General features: G+C 32.2%; 2 protein-coding genes across 3 annotated transcripts; one reads left to right on the top strand and one right to left on the bottom strand.

The window, feature by feature from the left end:
• Positions 1 to 287: 287 nt before the first annotated feature.
• Positions 288 to 22,901, top strand: LOC148608558 (collagen alpha-6(VI) chain-like). Of its 2 annotated transcripts, none has more exons than XM_088545713.1 (11): positions 288 to 326; positions 16,351 to 16,369; positions 16,572 to 17,222; positions 18,030 to 18,050; positions 18,440 to 18,874; positions 19,289 to 19,417; positions 20,274 to 20,303; positions 20,623 to 21,057; positions 21,264 to 21,398; positions 21,728 to 21,789; positions 22,802 to 22,901. In XM_088545713.1, exons 1-10 carry the CDS (start codon positions 306 to 308, stop codon positions 21,754 to 21,756), a joined length of 1,905 nt encoding a protein of 634 aa, XP_088401839.1. In that variant the 5' UTR covers positions 288 to 305; the 3' UTR covers positions 21,757 to 21,789; positions 22,802 to 22,901. The 2 variants fall into 2 exon arrangements, with proteins under 2 accessions (XP_088401839.1, XP_088401838.1); XM_088545712.1 differs by lacking the exon at positions 288 to 326 and adding an exon at positions 15,807 to 15,845.
• On the bottom strand, positions 1,195 to 6,281 carry LOC148608559 (matrilin-1-like). Its single transcript, XM_088545714.1, has 9 exons — positions 6,138 to 6,281; positions 5,612 to 5,627; positions 4,495 to 5,115; positions 4,167 to 4,226; positions 3,964 to 3,984; positions 3,171 to 3,611; positions 2,629 to 2,775; positions 2,297 to 2,362; positions 1,195 to 1,347 (listed from the first exon to the last, which is right to left on the bottom strand). Exons 1-8 carry the CDS (start codon positions 6,171 to 6,173, stop codon positions 2,328 to 2,330), a joined length of 1,377 nt encoding a protein of 458 aa, XP_088401840.1. The 5' UTR covers positions 6,174 to 6,281; the 3' UTR covers positions 1,195 to 1,347; positions 2,297 to 2,327.
• Positions 22,902 to 22,990: the final 89 nt, after the last annotated feature.

Below are 22,990 nucleotides of genomic sequence, written 5' to 3'. Positions count from 1 at the left end.
TTTATGACTAATTACTGGTTAATAGTAACAATTTATACATAGACAGTATTTATCAAGCTTATTTTATGATGTATGTACTTTTGGGTTTGAGTCCAATAATTAGGCACGTAGTTTTCAAAGTGTCTATGTCTTAATTACAATAAATATTATTTGACATTCAAGTAACTCGATTTTTGTTAAATGTCAAAGTATCTTTTTTACATAATCAAATCGTTAGAACCTTGTAAAGTTTGGTAATTGACCACAAATTAAAGTATAAAATGCTCCTTTAAGTTCAGAGCTCCCTCGTTGTGGATTGTTTCACCATGGGTTACTTTGCTTTATTAGTAAGTATCTTAAGATATTTTAAGTACACATTCTTTGTAAGGCCTTTATGTTTTGTGATGTATAGATTACACTTTGGGAAGTAAAATACCTAAATCTATTTAGATGATCTTAAGGAGTAAACCTTTAAAATGTGAAAATATAATTAAGTCTTAAGACGGACGAACATTTTGTTTGCTGTGATGACATTGGCGTAATACAAACGTATTTTTACTTGATAAAAACCCCCTTCTATGTTTTCATCTGATTATATCTGTGCCTGGTTAATAAATTCCTGTACTTACCGTTTGTTCGAGAATTGATACAAATCTCAGTTTAATAATAATCGTCTGCATGATTGGGTATATTCGAGTAAACAGTAAATGGTAAATATTTACAATTGTGTATGATAATAATTTCCAAGAACTTGTCATTTCTTCCATCAAATTCTTTGGATGCAAGCAAAAAAGAAAACAAGAAGTGCTTTAGACCTGATTGTACATATCAAGACTGATTAGGAAAGAGTTGGTTGTTCATATCATGTAAATCAGTTATTGTAGTCTTTAACAAGCTTTTGTCCATAGACTTTCCCTTTTGATACCCCACTTTTCAGAACTGACACTTCTGTATTTCCCCTTTCTTATACTCGCCTTTACAGGCACTTTATGTATTTGAATCAAGATAGTTTCCTGTATGTGTTCACGCAACCAATAAAAAAATCTGTTGAAATGTTCTGTGTATTCCAACTTTCCCTCATCTTGCAATGAGTTGTACGCAACTAGTGAACGTTTCCGATTTGACTTTGTCAAAATATCAAATGGTATCGAGCAGTTATAAATTTCTACTGAAACTATGATAACAGATGCTCCGCCAATAAAAAAATGAAAAAAAATAAACAGAGGTAATGTTTTTTTTTATTAAGTAGATGAGAATAAAAATTGAAAAAAGAAGTTTATGTATACATTGCAATGAATTAAGGGCAATTGTTCTGTGAAAACGTCTTTTGTCGTTCTTCTTCGACAATGGTACTTTGAAGCCATCAATCTATTGAAAAACAAATGTACTATAGCTGGCAGAGTTGTTAATAAAAGAAAACTTACATGACAGTCTGGTATATGATTAAAAGTACGATAGAGGTAATTCATAGACAATGTGGACAGTGCTAGTTCAACCGACTGTATACCATAAGAAATACAAAATTGGAAAACTCGGCACATTGCAAACGTATTCAATTCGACCTTAATTATTCAAATTATATATCAAATTATATATCTTTGTTGACATTTAAGTAACTACCTTAAATGTCTTATTTCATACTGGTGGAACAGTTAAAAAGAAATTGAAACGTCATATAATTAACCGTCTAGGCATGGCAATGATATTTTCAACAAACACGGATACACATAATCAAGTAAAGTGTTTTTGTGTCGGTAGTACGGTAAAATCAGTTCTGCCTCATGTATGTATGACTACAAAAGCACTCAAATCGATATTGAAAATCTGGGTATGAGTTCTACCAAATGTCAGACAATGAATTTTGCCTCAGCGTTCAAGCTCATTCAGATTTTGAAATGCTACATATTTTAGTAAATAATCAATGATTCAATCGGATCTGACTACAGGATTGGTAAAGATCCCCGGAACATTTAGTCCTCCAACACTGCCATCTACCCAGTGGCTGCTGTATACGAAAATGGTCAACAAATTATGTGTAATTATTACTACATGGGGCAGATTGTTGCAGATTCGCATAAATTACTGTTTATGTAATTATGTACTTGCAATAGCCGCCACTTTTCGGGAATCTTCTGATAACTGTATATCACTAGCAATAAAGTTTGATTTTGTTTAAAAAGTTATTCATAGTAGCAATACCATTTTCCCTTCAACGAAACATACAGGCGTTAAAATTTAATCACTTTTTTTCAATTTTTCTACATATATATTCAGTTCAAAATGTTAGGCGTAATGATTAATAGAAAAAGTTTTTTACCTCGTACGCATTGCTTTTTATTAAACAGGTACTATGGTTTCTTGTCTCCGTGTTGTCCTCTGAGAGCTAAATAGAATATACAATATAGATTACGATCAAAATTATTAAGTGCAGTTTGAAAGGATGGCCATGCCTCATTTGGATTATACTTGTTACTCGCATCGTTTTACAATGTCCAAGTACCATAATCCGTATACAGTAACGAAGCCTCTATATGACAATGGAATGTTTTTATAAGTTGTAAAAAGAAAAATACAAATGTTTTACGTGTATGATTTGAGCATGATCTTAAGCAAATTGGAGTTAGGGCTCAGAGGAGCCTTATTTGTTACCTTGATAAAAGTTAGATTCAACACACAGTCTTGTCAGTAGCGACTCTTTGATTTGTCCAAGATTATCCAGATGTTCCACTTCCATCACATTCTTCGGATTGCTTGCTATTGTCTGAAGTTCCTTCTGATTTCTCGCTGGCCCAACACCTAGTGGTAAAAGTACGAAATCCTTAAATGTGTAAGTTAACAAAAAAGTATTTGGTGAGCGTAGTGAACTTCGGAACAATATATGAAACACATACACTGAAAGTTTAAGTTGTTTGCTCACAACAAGGTGGTAGTGATAGCCAAAATGTCATACTATCAAAAATATGTTTTAGTTTGATTGTATAGATATAGGTTCTTTTAAGATTGCACCGATCATCGCTAATCCGAATTGAATAGAATGAACAAAGAACAGTCAACAATGTAAAATGTAAAAAAAAAACACATTTGAAAGTTTGACGTAGCAATGTCTTTTTAACGCTGCGATAGTTAAAGAACGACTAGCGTTATATGGAAATGTCGGTTAATGACAAAACAGTGGAAGTGTTTAACCTCACCTATAGCAAACAGATTAATATTCAACTCCTTTATCTTCTCAAGCTGATCCTTTGTTCTCTTAGGGTCTGTTGATACACCATCTGTGATTACTATTACAATTTGAGGGATTCCTTGTGAAGCTCTCGATCCATGTTCCGCCGCCAAACCATCTGTCCGAACAACTTGTAAAGCCCTATCTAAGAAGGTGTTGCCTCCCTTCCATTTTATCTTTTTTACCAACTGTGCTATCTGTTCTCTGGTAGTAGCTTCATTCAGATAGAATTCAATAACTGGGTTATCACTGAACTTCATCACTCCAACCTGTGCTTTATTCGGACCGACATCTAATGTTTCAACGACTGATATTACAAAGTCGAGAGTTTTTTCAAAGTTTTCCTGTTTCCGTAGGCTTGAAGATTGGTCCAAAACAAAAAATACGTCTGCTACTTTTTCTGTACAGTCTATAATAGGATGGAAAAAGCTCTAAAATTCACGAAAAAAACTGATGCTAAGATAGATTGAAAGGAAAAACGATACACGTAAACGTTAATAATTCTGTTTACGTGAGAAACAAATTTCATTTTTGAGGTATGTAATACATTATATAAAACTTGTACCACTACGAATGCAATTTATTTAAAAACCAAAGTAACGAATAAAATTCAATATAAAAATAATAATAAAAAAAAAAAATAAATAAAAAGAAAGAATACGAACACGGCAAAGGTATAATTACCCAGACCAAACCCTATCTGATTTTATTTTGTATTTTGATTAATATACTCCCCATTATAATCATATCATGACACTTACTTGGTTCAATTTGTTGTTCAGCTGAAAAAAAAAATAATATATTCAAATACTTTGTTACATAAATTAAAAATGAAATGAAGTAATGGAGATAATTAATGTCATGTTTTATTCGGAACACAAGAATTAAAATCAAATCCATTTCGGGTAATCAAGGGAACCAAGGTTGTAATGATTTAGTAATATATGGTTAACATGTGACTTACGTGTAGTTTTTGGTGCTGGCTTTGATGTCGTTGTAGTGGTAGTTGTTGTAGTGGTAGCCACTACAAAGAAAAGTATTGATTTGTGTTCACAAGAATGATAAGGTATAAAACATGAACACAAAAAAAAATTGTTTGATTTTTGTTATATTCAGATATTGTTATAATAACGTTAAATCTATCTACCGTTAAAATGTCGATAAAAGGAAATACATAGCAGACAGAAAAACTTAAGTAGGCGAAATAAGGAAAACCAAACTAGTGAACAAACAGGCTGTATTTAAAATATTACCCCGTTACATGAAATCTAAAAAAAAAAAAAAAAACGTACCTGGGCAGCTGCTGTTTAGCAGTATTTTCTTAACATAATCAGTGTCTAGCTGACTGAACGATTTAACAAATATAGAAAAGGTTGAGTCTGGGTCACTTGAGATTCCATTTATCTCATTCTTATCAATACGCCTGCCGACTCCGATGCCAAACACATATGCTGGTCTTCCTTTCACGATTTGAGCCTCTATTTGGGTCTGTCTTTTACCGCTTGAAGCCGTGTGTGAGTCATAACTTCCCGGATTGGTTCGCCCATCAGTCAAAACAACTACAACATCCATTACATTTGGACGTTCGCCGTTACCAGGAGCATATATCTTCTTGTGGACATCCTCCAATGCTAAATAAGTTCTAGTTGCATCGCCCATTGAATGCTTAATGTTTGAAATAGATTCTAAAACGTCCATCTTGCTTTTTGTGTCACTAAAGCCAAAAAGCAGATTCGTAACGTTGCTGAAAGACAATGCTGCCACTCTAGTATCTTGTGGACCGACATCTAAAAAATTTACGATGTCATATACAAAATTTATCTGCTTCTGGAAATCTGATCTTCGTATGCTTACAGACGAATCTATAACAAACGCTAAGTCGACCTTCTTATTACAGAATGCGGCTCCATTTACTACAAAAAATCGAAATGTGATAATTATTGTTGCTTATAAACAATTGTTATGAAATGATAACACAGAAGCTTTGATATTTTCACTAATCTGGTGAAAGTCAATCATTTCTTTTTGAAATATGAACAAAATGTCTGTTACATGATTTTTATATACATATAGAAGATATTTATAAACCAGTTTTTATAGTTGCAAAATAATGAAATCCTCAACAGAAAAATTATATGAGTTGCCTATATCAAGGCTCAACTTCCTCTAATCAAATTCGGTGTCCTATGTTTTTTTTCATCAAATTCTTACAAAATTTACCTACTTGAAATATTAGGTATGATTTAAGCTTTTAAAATAAAACGGCAAACATCCACACACAAACACTGTAGTATAAATTGCTTTATAGGTATTTATTTTCCACTCAAATAGTGTTAAAAGGACTGATAATTTCGATCGATCAATGATGGTTTATTGGCTTATTTAAGTAACAGATTAAACATTACTTACCAGCACTGGCAATGACCTTCAACAAAAACATAATATAAATTGAAAAATGCCATGAGTAAACATATTAATTAAGAACCTCGTTTTCATTCCGTAAACCAAGTTAGGGTCCATATATTTTTAAAACGGTGTGTTCAAGGAGTTTAAAAAAATAGAGGTTTAAGGTATTTTTGTTTTCGTTTTGGTTTTTTGTTTGTTTGTTATACCAATTTTTTTTACGAAATCAATCATATACTACGAAATAAACACTATTTGTCACAAAAAAGTGGGGTTTCTCCCCTTAACACCCACCCACTAGATCTGTTACTGTTTTAAACATTACTATCCTTTCCATAATCAATAATTTATATTTTAAATCCTTAATTATAATTGCCTTCAACAATATAGAATACAATCCAATGTCGATAACTATGAATTTTTATTCAATGCCCCATAAGTTGCCACACTGTTTAAAAAAATAAGAAACATAATTTCATGTCAGAAAATTAGTATATCAATAATATATATATAAGAGTTTGTATTAACTTACCGATAAAAGTAATCCAATATGAGGAATTGCCATCATTCAATTATGTCAAAAACACCGCAATACCACCCTTTTATAGTTTATACATAATGTAATGTCCGGAAAGGACAACACCCTTACTACAGTGAGATATAATTTGCATAAGATATATATAACTCAAAAATATTTTTTCTAAAAATCATAAAGGGATCCATGCATGTAATTTGACTACTTTGAAATGATGATTACCCAGATTGTGTTTCAAATTTCCATAATATGTAGATAACGCAAATTTCATTAATTGATGACATAGAAAATACGTAATCACTATTTGTCTCCATTTTGAAAGGCTAATAATATGATGTAAAAGGTTATTTACTTAAAACTCCCAAACCAAAATAACACTTTTTCAGTTTTGTGATTTTTTGGAATATCAATTTCGAACACTGTCTGTAAACATCATTGCTTAGAATAGATTTTTCAGTTTGAATTGTTTTTGATATAATATAAATTTGCTATGTAAGGCACTATTTCACGGTTATCATATAAACTATATAAACCAATATAAACTGTATTTGTCTAATAATAATGTATAATCCATAAACATTTGAATCATGACAACTCTATATTAAAAAAATAACAAAAGATAAAGCTGTTGCGTATGTTGTAAGGTCATGAAAATGCAATACTTATTCCCTTATTCAGTAGAGCTAGTAAATAGCGCCAAAATATTGGTAAGTTCTGGAAAAAGATATTACTTATCAATTAGTGATTCTGGTTTCTGGCACAAACAAAACATTGAAAAAGAATACAATTAAGATTTGCAAGGATGCAGACTTCAATTGGCATAACATAATATGTGTGGATTGTCTTAATGTTTTTTCATTCAAAGAAACATTGGACACTATCGAGGACAACCGTTCACCGTGCCATGTAACACATACGACATTATAATACTAGTATATAAACTTAGATTATTCTAGAGGTATACAGAACAGTCACGCCTAGACCAAGAAATACATTTCATTAATATCAAGGATCAACGGGGTATTTCCCATATTTTTTTGCCTAATACTCAGTCACAAAGTTTTTTGTATTACGTGAACGGACACTTGTTTCTCATTATTTACATCTTATCAGAAATATGAAAGTCTTTTATAAACACATTGACTGAACATTCTTTTATGTCTATTCGTTATTGACGAAATTGACAATTATTGGTCTATTTATCAACGCTCTATATGTATTCCCACAAATCAAATCAACATTGTATTTGATCTTTTTAATTAGGTATACGTCTTTGTTTCATAACTATACTTTTAAATTATTTCGAAAACAAAAGAAAGTTATTAACCTCACTTAAGGAAATTGTTTTAACCACAGCTACTGTTTTATATTGTGATAACAGCAGTTGAGGAAAAGTCGGAAATGTGCACTTATTTATCGAAAACGTGCGGATATATCTAAATACCTTTAAAACAACAATAATGTAGGGAACGTGCAGATTAGAGTGTTGTTTGTATGAACATATTTTAAAACATCCTTCTATAAATCATTGTATTCTACTGGGGTTTAGTATGATAAGGGATCCTGCTATTTGTTTGGTCAGTTTTACATGTATATGAGACCACTTCCCCGCATTATGGAATGGTATTGAAGAAGATCAGGAACTTGACTGTTATATTAAAGTGTAGCTAAAATAAATATTAAATAATATAATTTTGTGGTCATTTAGAATTTTTTAAAATAAGTATCTTGATACCGTAAAACATTCTTAACAACGCCTACAAATGATGAACTAATTTTTGAAAACATTTTAGAGGAAAAGAAAATGTTACTCTGGATATTCAATGGAAATATTAGTCCACCCCAGTTTGATCTTGTTTATTATTAAAGGTGGTAAATATTATATTAAGCTTTTTTCATCTAAAGAAACAATTACGTAGCAGTCTTAATAAAAATCAGACAGGAAGCTATTCGTGCATGTAAAAAAAAACAAAAACAAAAACAAAAAACAAAAAAATTTAATATTCAGGATCCGTTACAGACCACATAACCAATCCCTTGATTTCCCATTTGGGTGTTGCTCTTTTGAGATAAAATCTATATAGATTGTACATGAAATCGGCACTTTGCAAAAATTATCGTTCTTGATTTTCTGTTTTTTTTATTTTAGTGTGAGATGAATGTACAATTTTCTCAAAAGTGAAGATCTGATTACAGGAAAGATATATGTTACCTCAAAATATAGCATCTGAAGACCAAAAAAACCTTGTTTGTTTGGTGGGGTTTTCTATTCCATGAATCACGTAATTCTGGATAGTGTCTGAATTTATATATGGACTGGTACCAAAACTTAATTCTTTTGATATGCTACTAGACTGACACATCTACTATACACATTTGTAATTAGATATGAGAATTTTAAAAACGTCTTAACCCTAATTGTACCGAACGTTTTTTTATAAATGACATATCATGACAATCATCACTTTGTAATTTTTATACATCCATCAAATTTGTACAACAGACGTTATTCGCCGTTTTTTGTCGAAGAATAATGTTACTTCGAGAATCCTTAAGTGCTTCCTAATTCTGATCTCATTCTTATTCTGGGTCTTTTTGTTGTCGCCATGTAATTTAATCGTTACATAAAGATATTAAAGATGATACATACTAATGAATTGAATCACAAATCCTACATCTATCTAAGCAATATTTTAATGTAGGAAAGAAAGGCTACTGACATGATAAGAATACAGATGTATTTTATTGTGTATTTCAACAGAACGAATTCACACACTGTTCTTTGTGACATTAAATGACTCAAATTGTATGACAGTTGTTTTTTAATGTGTTTAACTTTATATTATGTCGCATCTATTTTAATAATAGTGATTATATATAATCAAAATTTCAAATTGAGGTATTACTTTAAACATTAGATGGCCTTTTTGATCCTGTAAGGTTAATGCACCCAATGCAAAGAATGAAATCACAGGGGATGAAAGTTATAAACGGATATATAAAAAGTGAAATGCGAAAGTAGCGAGCTTTGCACATTATGCAAAGACACAAAGAGAGATAAGCAATACAAAACAACGGTAATTGTCCTTAAATGGTGGAGAAATTAGTACGAACCATTATGATAATGACTATACACTGATATACAATTAACCACATCGGTAATCATTCTATGAATCATAGTAGCAATAATTGACAGAATCCAGACCAGTTATTATGCAGGCTAAATGACCGTAAAATACCAGAGTTATATTATACAGAGTTTCATTAAACATTGCATTTAACCAAATCAATAAGTTATCGCATGTAATTCCACTTCCCATAGGCTTCTATGCTAATTTCACAATATTCAATGGCTTTTCTGGACTTTCTTAACTTTAACCTGAAGAGGACTATATATCAGCATGATTGTATATATGTCAGCTCACAATCCTCAGAGTGGCATGTGGGGTTAGCAGACTTGCAGTGCAGTACTGGTCACCGGAAGTGAAGGGTCTATAAATAGCATGGGAAATCCCAGTGTTTTCACAAGATAGGGGTATATTTAGGGGAAATCATTATGGAGATTAGGCTTCACATCACAAGAAGCAAAATGCAACTATAAAATGTACAGAAATGTTTTTCCTTTCAGAAACTCTTTAAATTGTTAAAATAAGATGAGCACTTTTTTCACAGCACTATGAGGAACTGGGGTAATTTCTGCGTAGGACTATTTTTGCGTACGTTCCAAATGCTCATTGGTTGAATTGGTGGTCTGTAACCTAAATAATCACTTTCTGTCTTAGAAAAAATGAATAACTATACAAGCAACTTCCTATACACATACTGAATGCATTTGCAAAGTTTCAGTGAAATGTGACAAGCACTTTTTTAAATATTTGATTTTTAAATATAGTTTAACGAAGTTGCACGAGCAAAAAAGTTACAATATTCTACCATACTTAAATGCACTAAATATTTGCAAAGAACTTTTTCTGACTTTTCAAATAAAAAAAATCAATCACGACTTGTTTTTTAACACTATTAAAAAAGAGATAGCCTTTAAAAGTAATGATTTCCTGAAAAATTGGTCTATTTTTAAAAAAAATCATTTCTGACATACCTCCCCCTTTTTCTTGATCCCATGTCAAAAACCCTAAATCTTTCAATTTTCACAAAAGGTGATATCTTTGGCTTCAAATTTGTAAATTTAGTGTTTTCACATTACAACATGACCAGTAAAGGGCACCTAAAGCAAAAAAAGTACTCAAAAATGGATTGTCCATGTTGCCATAGAGAAATGCTTATATGTCCTTAACCGCAGTAATGAAAGTGAGTTTTTCCTCATTTCTAACCACATTTTTGCTCAAATCTATACAACACTTGATTTCAAGTGCTGATTACAAAAATATTTAGGTAAATATAGCCCTCAAAGTTTAATATTTGATATTTTTACTAAATTTTCTACAATTTTTACTAGATAGAACATAAAAATCTGCCAAAAAGACCAATTTTCCATAATTTGGACATATAACTTAAAACAATGCATATTTTGAAGGATTTTTGTAGTGTATTCCTCTCATTGCAAAGTTTGCAAGATCTTCAAGTAGTTTAAAGCTATTCTAAGAAACTTTTCATTTTGCCATGGCTTCAGCTTAAGGCTAGAAACCACTAATTACATTTCCCATAGGCTTCTATGCTAATTTCACAATATTCAATGGCTTCTCTGGACTTTACTTTAACTTTAACCTGAAGAGGACTATATATCAGCATGATTCTATATATGTCAGCTCACAATCCTCAGAGTGGCATGTGGGGTTAGCAGACTTACAGTGCAGTACTGGTCACCGGAAGTGAAGGGTCTATAAATAGCATGGGAAATCCCAGTGTTTTCACAAGATAGGGGTATATTTAGAAATCATTATGGAGATTAGGCTTCACATCACAAGAAGCAAAATGCAACTATAAAATGTACAGAAATGTTTTTCCTTTCAGAAACTCTTTAAATTGTTAAAATAAGATGAGCACTTTTTTTCACAGTACTATGAGCAACAGACGTAATTTCTGCGTAGGACTATTTTTGCGTACGTTCCAAATGCTCATTGGTGGTCTGTAACCTTAAAATAAAGTAAAACGCCAATGTCTTTTCCTATGGTAATTATATGAGAACAATTTAGCTATACACGTAGCAGTTGCATTAAAAGTATATTTTGCAGGATCAAAAAGGCCTTCTATTGCAACATCCCTTAAGGACCTGCATATGGATTGTTCATATCACAACTCATACGTTATGCCAGAGCTTGCCGAAAATATGCAGACGTTTTGTATCGCGCTAGAATTCTAACAAATAAGCTTCTGGAACAGGATTTTGATGCTACAAGATTGAAGTCATCACTAAAGAAGTTTTATGGTCGTCATCATGAACTTGTGGATCGTTACGGTGTATCCATCTGCGCCATGAAAACTGATTTATTTAACGTGTCATAGTTTTCCTTTCCTATTTATTTACCCCGGACTTCACTTTTTATAAGCAACTCGGCCGGTGTTTCTAGGAAAGCAGTGGAGGCTTACCTTACCGATGCACCTGGTCCATGCTCCCAGGTTTCTTTGTGGAGTCCGAGTTGCTCATTTGCTTTCGTTGCTTTGTTTGTATGATTTTGGTTACCTTGTGTTCTTTGTTGTGTGTGTCAGTTTTCTATGTCTGGTATTTGACCACAGATTGCCTTCTGGTGATTACCGCTATAGCCTTGGTTCCCTTGATTGATCTTTTGCATTAGGTTATTATTCAATCTTTATTATATAGAGTTTATAGATTTTTTCATTGAAATTGAAATTAATAGTTACTTCGTCTCCCCTTTTACACACGCTGTCGTATACAGCAGAATGAGTTCGATTGAGATAACGTTCTTGTTCTGACATGTATGAAAAATCTGCCATAACACTCTGAACGGCATGGTCATTTTTATAAAATTCTGTAATCAATAAACATTTTTACCATTTCAACTTCGCCATAAAAAAATCTTAATCATAAAAGTAAAGATGGTTACATATTGTGGAAAATGTGAAAAGTATTTCTCCTAAAGATAAATAGTGCTTTGACAAATATTAAGGCAATTACTTTCACTACAGTTTTTTGCACTATAACATGTATGGCTGACATAATCATCCCGTTGAAGTTATTGTCTCTTTAAAATTATCACCCTAACAATTCTCGCTATATGGCAGATCAATACTGTACTTTTGTATATTTCAATCTAATATAGTACTTATATGTTCAACTAGGAATTTCATCGTGATTCACATGTAATTTTAGTGTAGTTTACAGTTAGGGAGTATATGAGAGAAATTATGTAGGCGAAACAAAATTTAAATAAAAATTTACGCATGAAAGGTAATCGTTTTCTTGTGTATAAAGTTAATATGAAATGTGAATATTACGTATTCGCTCGTATTGACTAATGAAATTCCACATTTTACTGAACAGGGATGGAGTGTGTTTAACTTGATTATTCCGAGGCGGTGGCATATTGAATAAATGAATGAAAAATGATACAAAATCAGATTATATTTTAACGGTTTCTATTCAGAGAGAGTTATTTGTGTGGTTTAATCTAACATATGCAATATTATATGTTGAATAGGGGCATTTTTTGCTCCATCGTGCCCTTCATCAAACATGTGATTTAAATAAAGTTTATCATCTCATTAAACATATTTGCGATGTTGAAAAGGTCACTCGATCAAAACTGAAATTACCTTTAAAGTTATCCGGGAAATGGCCGAGTGTGTTATCTTCAAATCAAGGAAACACTACTATCTGACAGCATCCGTAACACTTATATCTCTCTTAAATACTTAATCGATCTTAGTACTGTCGGTACGAACAAGTTGTCATTAACAGTTATCATGAGAGTTTGTTTTTCAAGTCAAATTGGTTTAAAACAAGATAGCTTTGGGAAGATATTAAATATGAAACCAGCTTGAAAATACAAACAGCTTTTTCAAACAATATTAACCAGAAAGTGTCTGTACTCTTCCATCTCGCCATTTTTGATTACTGTAAGAAAAGGCCCACCACGGAAAATTCCAACAAGTGTCAATAGGTGATGTGTTTGAAAACGCACTATAATCTACATATTTTTGATGAATAATATTGATAAAAAAGACAAAAAAACGAAATGAAAAATAATAATTATATATATAAACATGCATCAGATCTTAAAGTAATCAGATGTGTGGTAATAAATCATAAATCCCTGAAGTAAAAGGGAATTCCGGGAACTAAGATTTAATCTGTTCAGAATTATGTTTAGAATTTTATACATATTCGTGACATATTTAGACGAAGTGCCATCTGTTATCCGTTCGAATTTGTCATGGTAATAGAAAATATCCTTCTTTATATATACTAAAGAGACGATCAATGTAGAAAACCAGGCAATACCTATTATATGGATGGCACATGTGAAACTGTACCCCATAGAATGTTTATATTATATGTGTGTCAAATAGTACAACGATTTGTTTTAAACGACAATAGATGGCGCAGAAAACGATTTTAAAGTTTCCAAAGAAAGCAACCAAATTTTGCACAAAAAGAAAAAGTTATCTCCATTTTCTAATGCATTTCAATGCTTTCTATTTAACTAATTTTCCTTTTACCGTTGCGGCTAATCAAAACCAACATTCAACTTTGAGAAAGGATGCATTTGAGATATGAGATAGATGATTTAAAAAAAAACATATGCCTCCAACTGGCTATTTTTTGCGTGGACGCTTTTTTAATTCATTACCAAAATATATTTTCTTCACTCACTTAAAAGACTAATCAAGGGAACCAAGATTATAGCGGTGATCAAAAGAATGTAATACAGGGACAAAGACATGGAAAACAGACATACACAACAAAGAACATAAAGTAACTAAAATCATACATACAAAGTTACAAAGGCAAAAGAGCAACTCGGACTCCACTAAAAACTGGGAGCATGGACCAGGTGCACCAGTAGGGTAAACGTACTCTGTTTTCCTAGAAACACCCGCCGAGTCAAGTCCAGGGTAGATAAACCAGATAAACGAGGAAATGCAAACTATGACCCGTTGAATAAATCAGTTTTCATGGTGCAGATGGATACACCATAACGATCCACAAGTTCATGATGACGACCAAAACTTCTTTAGTGATGACTTCAATCTTGTAGCAACATAACCTTGTTCCAGAAGCCTATTTGTTAGAGTTCTAGCGCGATACAAAATGTCTGCGTAGTTTCGGCAAGCTCTGGCATAACGTATGAGTTGTGATATGAACACTCCATACGCAGATGCTGAAGGGATGTTGTCACAGATGAAAGAAAGTTGACAATTCTGAATGAAAAGTCAGTACGTTTGTCGTAAAGTTTACCATCAATTTCTAAGTGTAGGTCAAGATATGAGGCTGACTTCACAGTGTCTGTAGTATCCTTTATCTCAAGTTCTTTGGGGTATCAAATCCCCGAAATTAGAATTGTTTAAAGATAATACACATATATAGCGGAAAATGAGATTGAAGGATCTAGCCAAACGATATTCTTTCTTTCTGATCAGATCAGCTATAAAGTAAGCCTCATCAGAGTGAATGAATAGGTCAGCAAGTAAAGGAGCACAATTTGTTCCCATTGGAATGCCGACCGTTTGTTGAAAAACACGTCCACCACACTGGATAAATATGTTGTCGATTAAAAATTCCAGCATTTTGTAAACATCTCCCCCTATATTTGGAAGATGATTTTCAATTATTTCTTACAAAGTATGAGGAATCTCTACCAATAACTATATATCTGTATCTAGATGTACCATCTTTTTTTGGAAAAACAACGATGTATAATTTTTTTAAGTCAGGATTTCAACTGATTTTGGGGATTAAAAGTATACTGTGTAAAGAAATCATAGATTTTAATGCTATTATATTCAGATAATAGTCTTGAACAGATTGTCTCCAAAAGATCTTTCGATTTTTACAGGATCCACATTGAATTAATACCACTACGAGAGTAACAAGTGTTGTGAGTATAGAAGTTAAAAGTTTTGAAAGAGGTTTGATGGTACATTTTGCAGATCCAGCTATGAAACGTTGTTTGTATGGATTCTTGTGGAGTTTAAAAATCCTTGAATCCTTGAAATTAGAGCATCAATAGAATGATGCAAAAATAAGAAAATGGCTTTTGTAAGTGTCGCCCTTGTACTCTCTTGTTTTACAAATTAGAATTTTCAAGTTTAAATTGTTATAATTACTAGTTATCCAACATACGTCATTCTGTTAATTCTTGCTAGATCTCAACTTTTTAGTGCAATGTGGCTGTTTCCCTCCTATTAATTGTTTTATGTTTTTCTTCCTAGACTGAACCCTTGAGTAAGGAACGGATGTTACACATGCATGATAATAATGGTATCAAACTTGCCCCCTTGTCATCCAATTAAACTTAAAAACTATTTTATGACACAATCTATATTATAATATTACTATACTGTTTGTATTTATTATAATATACATATTTTTGATGTCAATAAAAATGTTGAAATGATTCGTTCTATATTAAGACCTGCCAAACTAGTCAAGTGTTCGGATGTAAATATATTTGATGATTAACTATCTCCTACCCAGTGGTATCATATTTGAACATAAAAAAGGGTATACATTCACATTTGTGATCGAACAGAGTTATCAACATGAGACAGTTAGCATTCTTTCTGGTAAATGATTTTCTGCATGTGAAGAACTTGCCACTTTTACTGTAAGATAGCTTTATTTATAATATTATGCATATTGGTTGCCATATAAATGTGATATTTTTAGATATTGAATTTCGATGTACTTGTGTTCACATCAAATTTACACTATTTTAGACCAGCTTAGCTTTGAAGGATTCAGTTAATACTATGCTATTAATGATTTCATAATTGTCAAAAAGATTACATTTCAGGGATTTTGATCCATACAGTAACGCGTTGCACTATCAAATACATCGTAGTAAATCTCATGTGGAAATTAAGACGTTTAATTTTTTTCCCGAGGTAAATACAATAAGTATAGTACATTTGTACATGTTTGTACGTTAGGACAATAATGTCTTTTCATTCGGTCTGTAATTTGAGATGGTCTAATATCTTCCTCCAGCGTATGATCAAAATGAGCGTATTTAAGTTATGATGTAAATATACCGTTACTTTGAATAACAGAAAATTTGTATATTTTCAGGTTCTGGTAGCTGTCTCTGGTATGTACCATTTTATACACCTTTGAAATTCAAAAATATTTTGTTCGAGGTACCATTTTCTTCCTTCTTTAAGATTTAACTTATTTGTTGGATACATGTTTTTGGGGCTGTGCAATAAAATTTCGTTCTACCAATTTTTGCCCATTAAAACCAAGTTAACCGTCTTATAATGTCAATGGCTTTAATCTGGTGTATTTTGTAGTTGTCGAATGTAGGAATTATCACAGTACTCATGTCCGATGCGAAAAACCTGTTGATTTGGCTTTTGTCATCGATATATCATCCAGCATCTGGTATAAACATTTTCGACGGGAAATAAGCTTTATTCATGACATAGTCAACCTCCTGGATGTCGGTGACCGACCAACTCAGAGTAGAGTAGCAGCTGTATCATTCAGTAATAGGCTTAAACCAGAGTTTGGGTTAGGCCAGTACTCAACTAAGGAGGGGGTACTAAATGCTATAAATAATATAGCATACGAAGGTGGTGACGCAACAAGAACATACCTTGGTCTAGAATATGTGCACAACACCATTTTTGCACCAGGAAATGGAGAAAGAAGCAATGTTGCAAACGTTGTTGTTGTTTTGACTGACGGTGTAACCAATCCTGGAAGTTATGACAATTTTACAAGAACGGAAGCAAAACAAAAAACACAAATTCATGCACAGAACATTAGAGATATTGTAAGAGCACAGATCTATGCAATAGGAATAGGGAATGAAGTTGACAAGAATGAAATCAAAGGAATTGCTAATAAACCTTCAGAACAATTTACCCTGTTTGTTGATACGTTTACAGAACTCGATACTGACGCTGTGAAGAAGGCTGTCCTGACTAAAGTATGTGATTGTAAGTATTATTACTTAAACAGGGTGAGCTTTTCTTATATTCAAACATACTCAATATTAAGAAATAAATGTAATGCAGATGTTTTAAGAGCTATATACACGTTCCAAAATCTTTTAATCGTTCTGTTTCCCCAACACGCATTCCATTTCGGTAAAAGTGCTGAATATCAAATCGAAAGTTTTTCTCTTGTCTACGTATCATTAACATAATCTGAAATCTAAGAAAAGTGGGAAACTATACAGACCCCGCTTAATTCTTCAATATGACAATCACTATGAAGTGACATTTCTGCTGCACAGGGAGTTTTAAACTCATATGGTTGCTAAGAGTGCTTAAATGTCTATATATAGGACTCAGGTGTTCCATTATGGTGACAAGATTATGAGTTGTCAATTTTCCTGAACATTTTCCATCTTTTCTGCACAACTGATTTCTTACTAGCCGGAAGTAGGATATTTATACTGTTTTTTCTGTGTATACTTTTGATTTCCTTGTATTGTATTATACTATAAATTTTCTTCGTATGTTGTACTTTTGGTGTTTTCGACATTATTTTCTTTACGGATTTTTCTTAAAATGATTCTTTTTTATATATTTCTTTGTCAAAAATTGTTTATATATATAGAAAAATTATCATTAAAAGATAATTCAACATTGTTATGAACTCAAAATTATGAATGCCCTTCCTTTGCAAACTTATATAGAATTCGAATTTGAATCTCGTACATTTTTTACTACATATACATTTTCAATTATATTTGTTACTAGATGATTTTAATTGACCGTTAATTGATTATTTGCTTTCAGCTTTACCGCAGAGAGAACAAGGTTTGTAGTAGCTAAAAGGACTTCAATTATTAAGGGCAAAATTTAGTTGCATACATAAGTGATTTTTACAACATAACATGGGCCTAACGAACGCTTTAAAACTGTGTAGATATTATATATATTCTTTATCAATGTAATATGTCTAAATATGTCTAAATTATTGTATACTCTATGTAGTTATGTTTTAGAAAGTACAAGATCTTTTCACTACTATAAACCACAATAAATTGAATGACATTTACTTTGATTTATTTACAAGTCACTGGCTACTCTAGACCAGTGGTGTGCTTAGCTTTTTAAAAGCAGTACATGTAACGCGAAATATACTAGATTTACAGTAAAAAAAACCTTAATCTACTCAAATAATATTTATACTGACTTTTTTTCAGAATGTTCAACGTCAAAGGCTGACATCTTTTTTGTTGTCGATGAGTCATCAAGCCTCATGTGGGACGCTAATTTTCGGAAAGAGCTAAAGTTTGTAGGATCAGTCATAGATCAGTTTGAACTTGGAAAGGATTTGGTAAGAGTAGGAATGATGACATTTGGAACCAATCCAAGAATGTTATTTTACCTTAACGACTTTAAAACTAAGACTGAAATCGAAAGTCTTCTAAAGATTACACCCTGGCATGGAGGAAATACCTACTTGGACAAGGCTATCGAATCTCTCATGACATACGGGTTAAATCCGGGGTTTGGAAGTAGATCTGATGTTCCGCAAATAGCAGTCATTATAACAGACGGAAAATCTACACACCCAACGGAAACTGAGAAACAGATTGCAATTATGAAGAGAATGAACTACGTTGTTTTTGCCATCGGTAGGTAGTAGGAATTTGATGCAACAAACATATTTCCAATTAATATCCTTTTAGTTGGATAAAAACAATGATTTATAATTAAAATTATTGAGAATATTGATATGATGATTGATCGCAATAAAGACTTCATTGAAATCCTTAAGGGTTAAATGAAGACACCTGAATGTTTATTTTATATCAATTATTTTACATTTGACTTGATTTTAGTTAAAGTGAATTTTTTTAATTGTTATGAAGGACCTCAATAGATTGTTTGCAATATTTGGAACAAGATTGTCCGGTAGTTTGTCTAATTTTTTTTACATGAACTTTATTACCACTGATAAATACAAGATCATATCTAGCAATGGATATATGATACTGTTTTCACGTAAGAGATTGCTAAATGGAATAATTGTTGGCCTATTTTGACAGGTGTTGGTCCAAACAAAGACCCAATAGAACTCCACAAGATAGCTTCTCATCCTAGTAATGTTTTTGAAGTTGATAATTTAGATGGATTGGTAGCAATAAGGCAGCAACTCCTAAGTCAGTTATGTCCAGGTACTTATGTTCATATGGCACGATTCAAATAAACAGTAATAGTCATTAACTGAACGCCCCGATTTCAGATGACAGTTTGATAAAAAAAGATATTTTTCAAACCTGTCTTACTAATAATTCTCTGCACGTTTTTAATTCAGGATTCAGGACATAATACAAAAGATAATTATTAAATGAAAGCTATTACTGATATGAAAGGTAAAACCAAAACTTTCATCCAAATTGAGATTAAAAAAAGATCAAACGTAAAGCTCCCCAGTGGTAACGTCAAATTATATATTATTCTGGTATACAATGATCATAATGTCATTTTCTCTGATCAAGTACAACAAATTCTTTATCAATTTATGCTACGAAATTCTTTCTCATATGTACGGTTTCCGTAAGGGGGGGGGCGTGGTATGACCTCACGAGTTTTGCTTACAGTATATTTTTTTTTAGATAAAGTTGGTTTTTACCTTTAAAATATGGCTATTTTTTCGGAAATAATATTCATATGAACGGTATGAAACTAACAAATACTATATCAAAACTGTAGAACTCTGCTATTTGAAACCATATAACATCTGTAGTTAGGTTTTGCAAGCTTTTCCGAGTGGCTGTATTACGTTTTGCTCTAATATTTAACTACGCCTACACAGATAAACATAATATCTTTATATTCACAATGGTAATTTTGTTCATATACAAGTAAACGGGAAATAACTCTGACTGGGTTTCATAATAATAGACAATCTTTAGAACAAATATCTTAATAGTATTTATATGCCTTAAAGGAACCTTGATCGATTTTTGTTGAGAATGGTAATGGTAATAGTATTTGGATAAATATAGTTCTTTTTTTTTTAATTTTCAGGAGACCAGCCGAAACCACCTCCAGTCAATAGTACGTAGTGAATTCTTATCCTCAGCTCCATATAAATAATACAATAAATTGCGCAATGTGATATTTTTGAGACAACAATTGACCTTGTTACTGAAGTAACATATATAAATATTATATCTTCGATCATAACATTTATGTCATCAAAACACAGAACATTACAAACACAGTCAAAATAGAAAAACAACGGATATCTGTCATCATAGTAAAGTCACAAATTCTGTAATATTTCATTGTAATGCTTTGAGTATTTATTTGAGGTCAGTTGAATATTGAAATGGAACAATTGGTCGTTATTTTGTTCGTCGTAATTCTATTACAGATTGTCAGAACTCAATGGCCGACCTGATATTTGTAGCAGACAGTTCAACCAGTATTGGTTTGACTGCATATAACGAATTTAAAACCTTTGCTAAGTCGGTAGTAGAGAAGTTTACCGTTGGTCCAAAGAACATCCAGATTGGTCTCATTACCTTTTCAAATGATGCTCATTATGAGTTCAGCCTAAATGAATATAGAACAAAGGAGGAAGTTACTAAAGCTATAGAAAGAGTGCCATACAGCACTGGTAATACAAACACCCACAAGGCATTGGAAATACTTATCAAACAAGGTTTCAGCTATATCAATGGTGGCCGAGGTACCAGTGTACCTAGGTTTGCTGTCATTATAACTGATGGTTCATCCAGGCAGCCAGAAATGACAAAACAACTTGCACGGAAAGCAAAGGATCAAGGAATTATACTTTTTTCTATTGGTAATATTACGTAGCATACTTATTGAATAAAACGGTGACCCCGTTTTTTTTAATTTATATATAAAAATAATACGTAGAGGTTCGATCATTTTATGTATCTTACATTAAAGATAATTCATAAAATGACATGAAACAACATTCAAAACTTATTATTGTATTCATTGCTGAAATAAATATTCAATATCATATATAAATGTGTTTCATAGGTGTTGGCCCGTACATTACCCAGACTGAGTTGGACGGCATGGCATCATCCCCTACGTCCATGTATTCTTTTAAAGTTGACAATTATGCAGCATTAACACGTATAGAGCAGTCATTGGTTAAAAGAACATGTGAAGGTACGATAAGATCGATAATAGACATGATTTAGCTATTCATTTTTGCAAAGTGGTTACCAGAGTTTGACTGAAGAATAAAGGTGTTCCAATTCAAAATCTGATGGAAAAAATCCTCAAGTTCTGCGAAACGTTTTGTGTTAAAATCAATTGTGATCCACTTTTTACAGAAATATCGATAATAACTGCACCATTTATTGTGTTATTGCAGCAAGTGCTCAAAAACAGAATAAGTCTATATGAGTATCGCGCAATGGACATGCGTAGTTCTGTGTCCTACATCATTTTCTCCTTACGTAATAACATACACCTGGATATCTATATTCTTACAGAAGCAACAAGACAACGACAATTTTCGTAATACCATCTTGCAGTTTGTTTCATCAGTATAAAGGTAAATCACTGTTTTTGAACATTAGTCAGATGTATTGCATGAGTAATTAAGGAGACCAATATTTGAGCAGAAAAGAATATAATCCAAGCATAAAACGTAGACAACTCGGACTAAAAAAAAACAAAAACAGAAAAAAAAAAAAAACAACAACAAAAAATGGGAGCATGGACAAGGTGCATCGGAAGGGTAAGCGTCCTCTACTTTTGTAGAAACACATGCCGAGATGCACTTAATATTTGAAGTCCTAAGTAGAGGAAGGATAAAAGGAGACCTATGACATGGAGAAGAAATCGGTTGTACTGGTGCAGATGAAGACACCTGAACGATCTACCAGTTCACCATGACGACCATAATACTACTTCATTCTTGTAGCGACATAACTTTGTTCCAGAAGCCTAATTGTAAGAAGCCTAGCATGCTACAAAGCATAGTCTTGGCAAGATATTGCGTAACGTATGAGTTGTGATATGACAACTTTATACGCGGATGCTGACGGGATGTGCTACAGATGATGAAGTTGACAATACGGGACAATAATAAGTTATTGCGTCATTTGTAGTTATAATAGTTTTTTTTTCATCATTAAGTGTAGGTCAAGATATGATGCTATCTTCATAGTGTCTGTAGTGTATTCATATTTTTTAGTGGAGTCCGAGTTGCTCATTTACTTTTGTTACTTTGTATGTATGATTTTAGTTACTTTATGTTCTTTGTTGTGTGTGTCTATTTTCTATGTCTGGTCTTTGTCCCTGGATTACATTCTTTTGATTACCGCTATAACCTTGGTTCCCTTGATTACTCTTAAACGATGCAAGAATGAAATAAGGTTTTTTGTGAAAATAGACGGTGAAAATCAATACATTCTTCTATATTTGGTCAACAGTTGACACTATTTAAATATGTTTGACTCAACAGTGCGTTTTATAACATTACTGATTATACAGTTTTTGTTAGACATTTGCCCGACTATGAAATATTCTTATTTCTCCTATTGTCATTATTTATTTTTCAGGAAATACAATGAATAGAAGTGATCAAGATACATTGTACGAAATCAAATAGACAGTTGTATTCTCTTTTTGATTATTGGAATAAACTATTTCATCAGCATATCTGTTGGTTCTTACCTTGTGTTAGCCTTATTGAGTTCCTTGACAATCAAGTACTCAACTGGGTGACCCTTAGAATTTCCAGTATTCTT

Source organism: Perna viridis, chromosome 9 (assembly GCF_037379345.1).
Source record: "Perna viridis isolate PV_CMFRI_1.1 ecotype Kerala chromosome 9, ASM3737934v1, whole genome shotgun sequence".
In the NCBI taxonomy this organism is placed as follows: Eukaryota; Metazoa; Mollusca; class Bivalvia; order Mytilida; family Mytilidae; genus Perna; species Perna viridis.
This window is presented reverse-complemented; position numbering and strand designations above follow the sequence as displayed.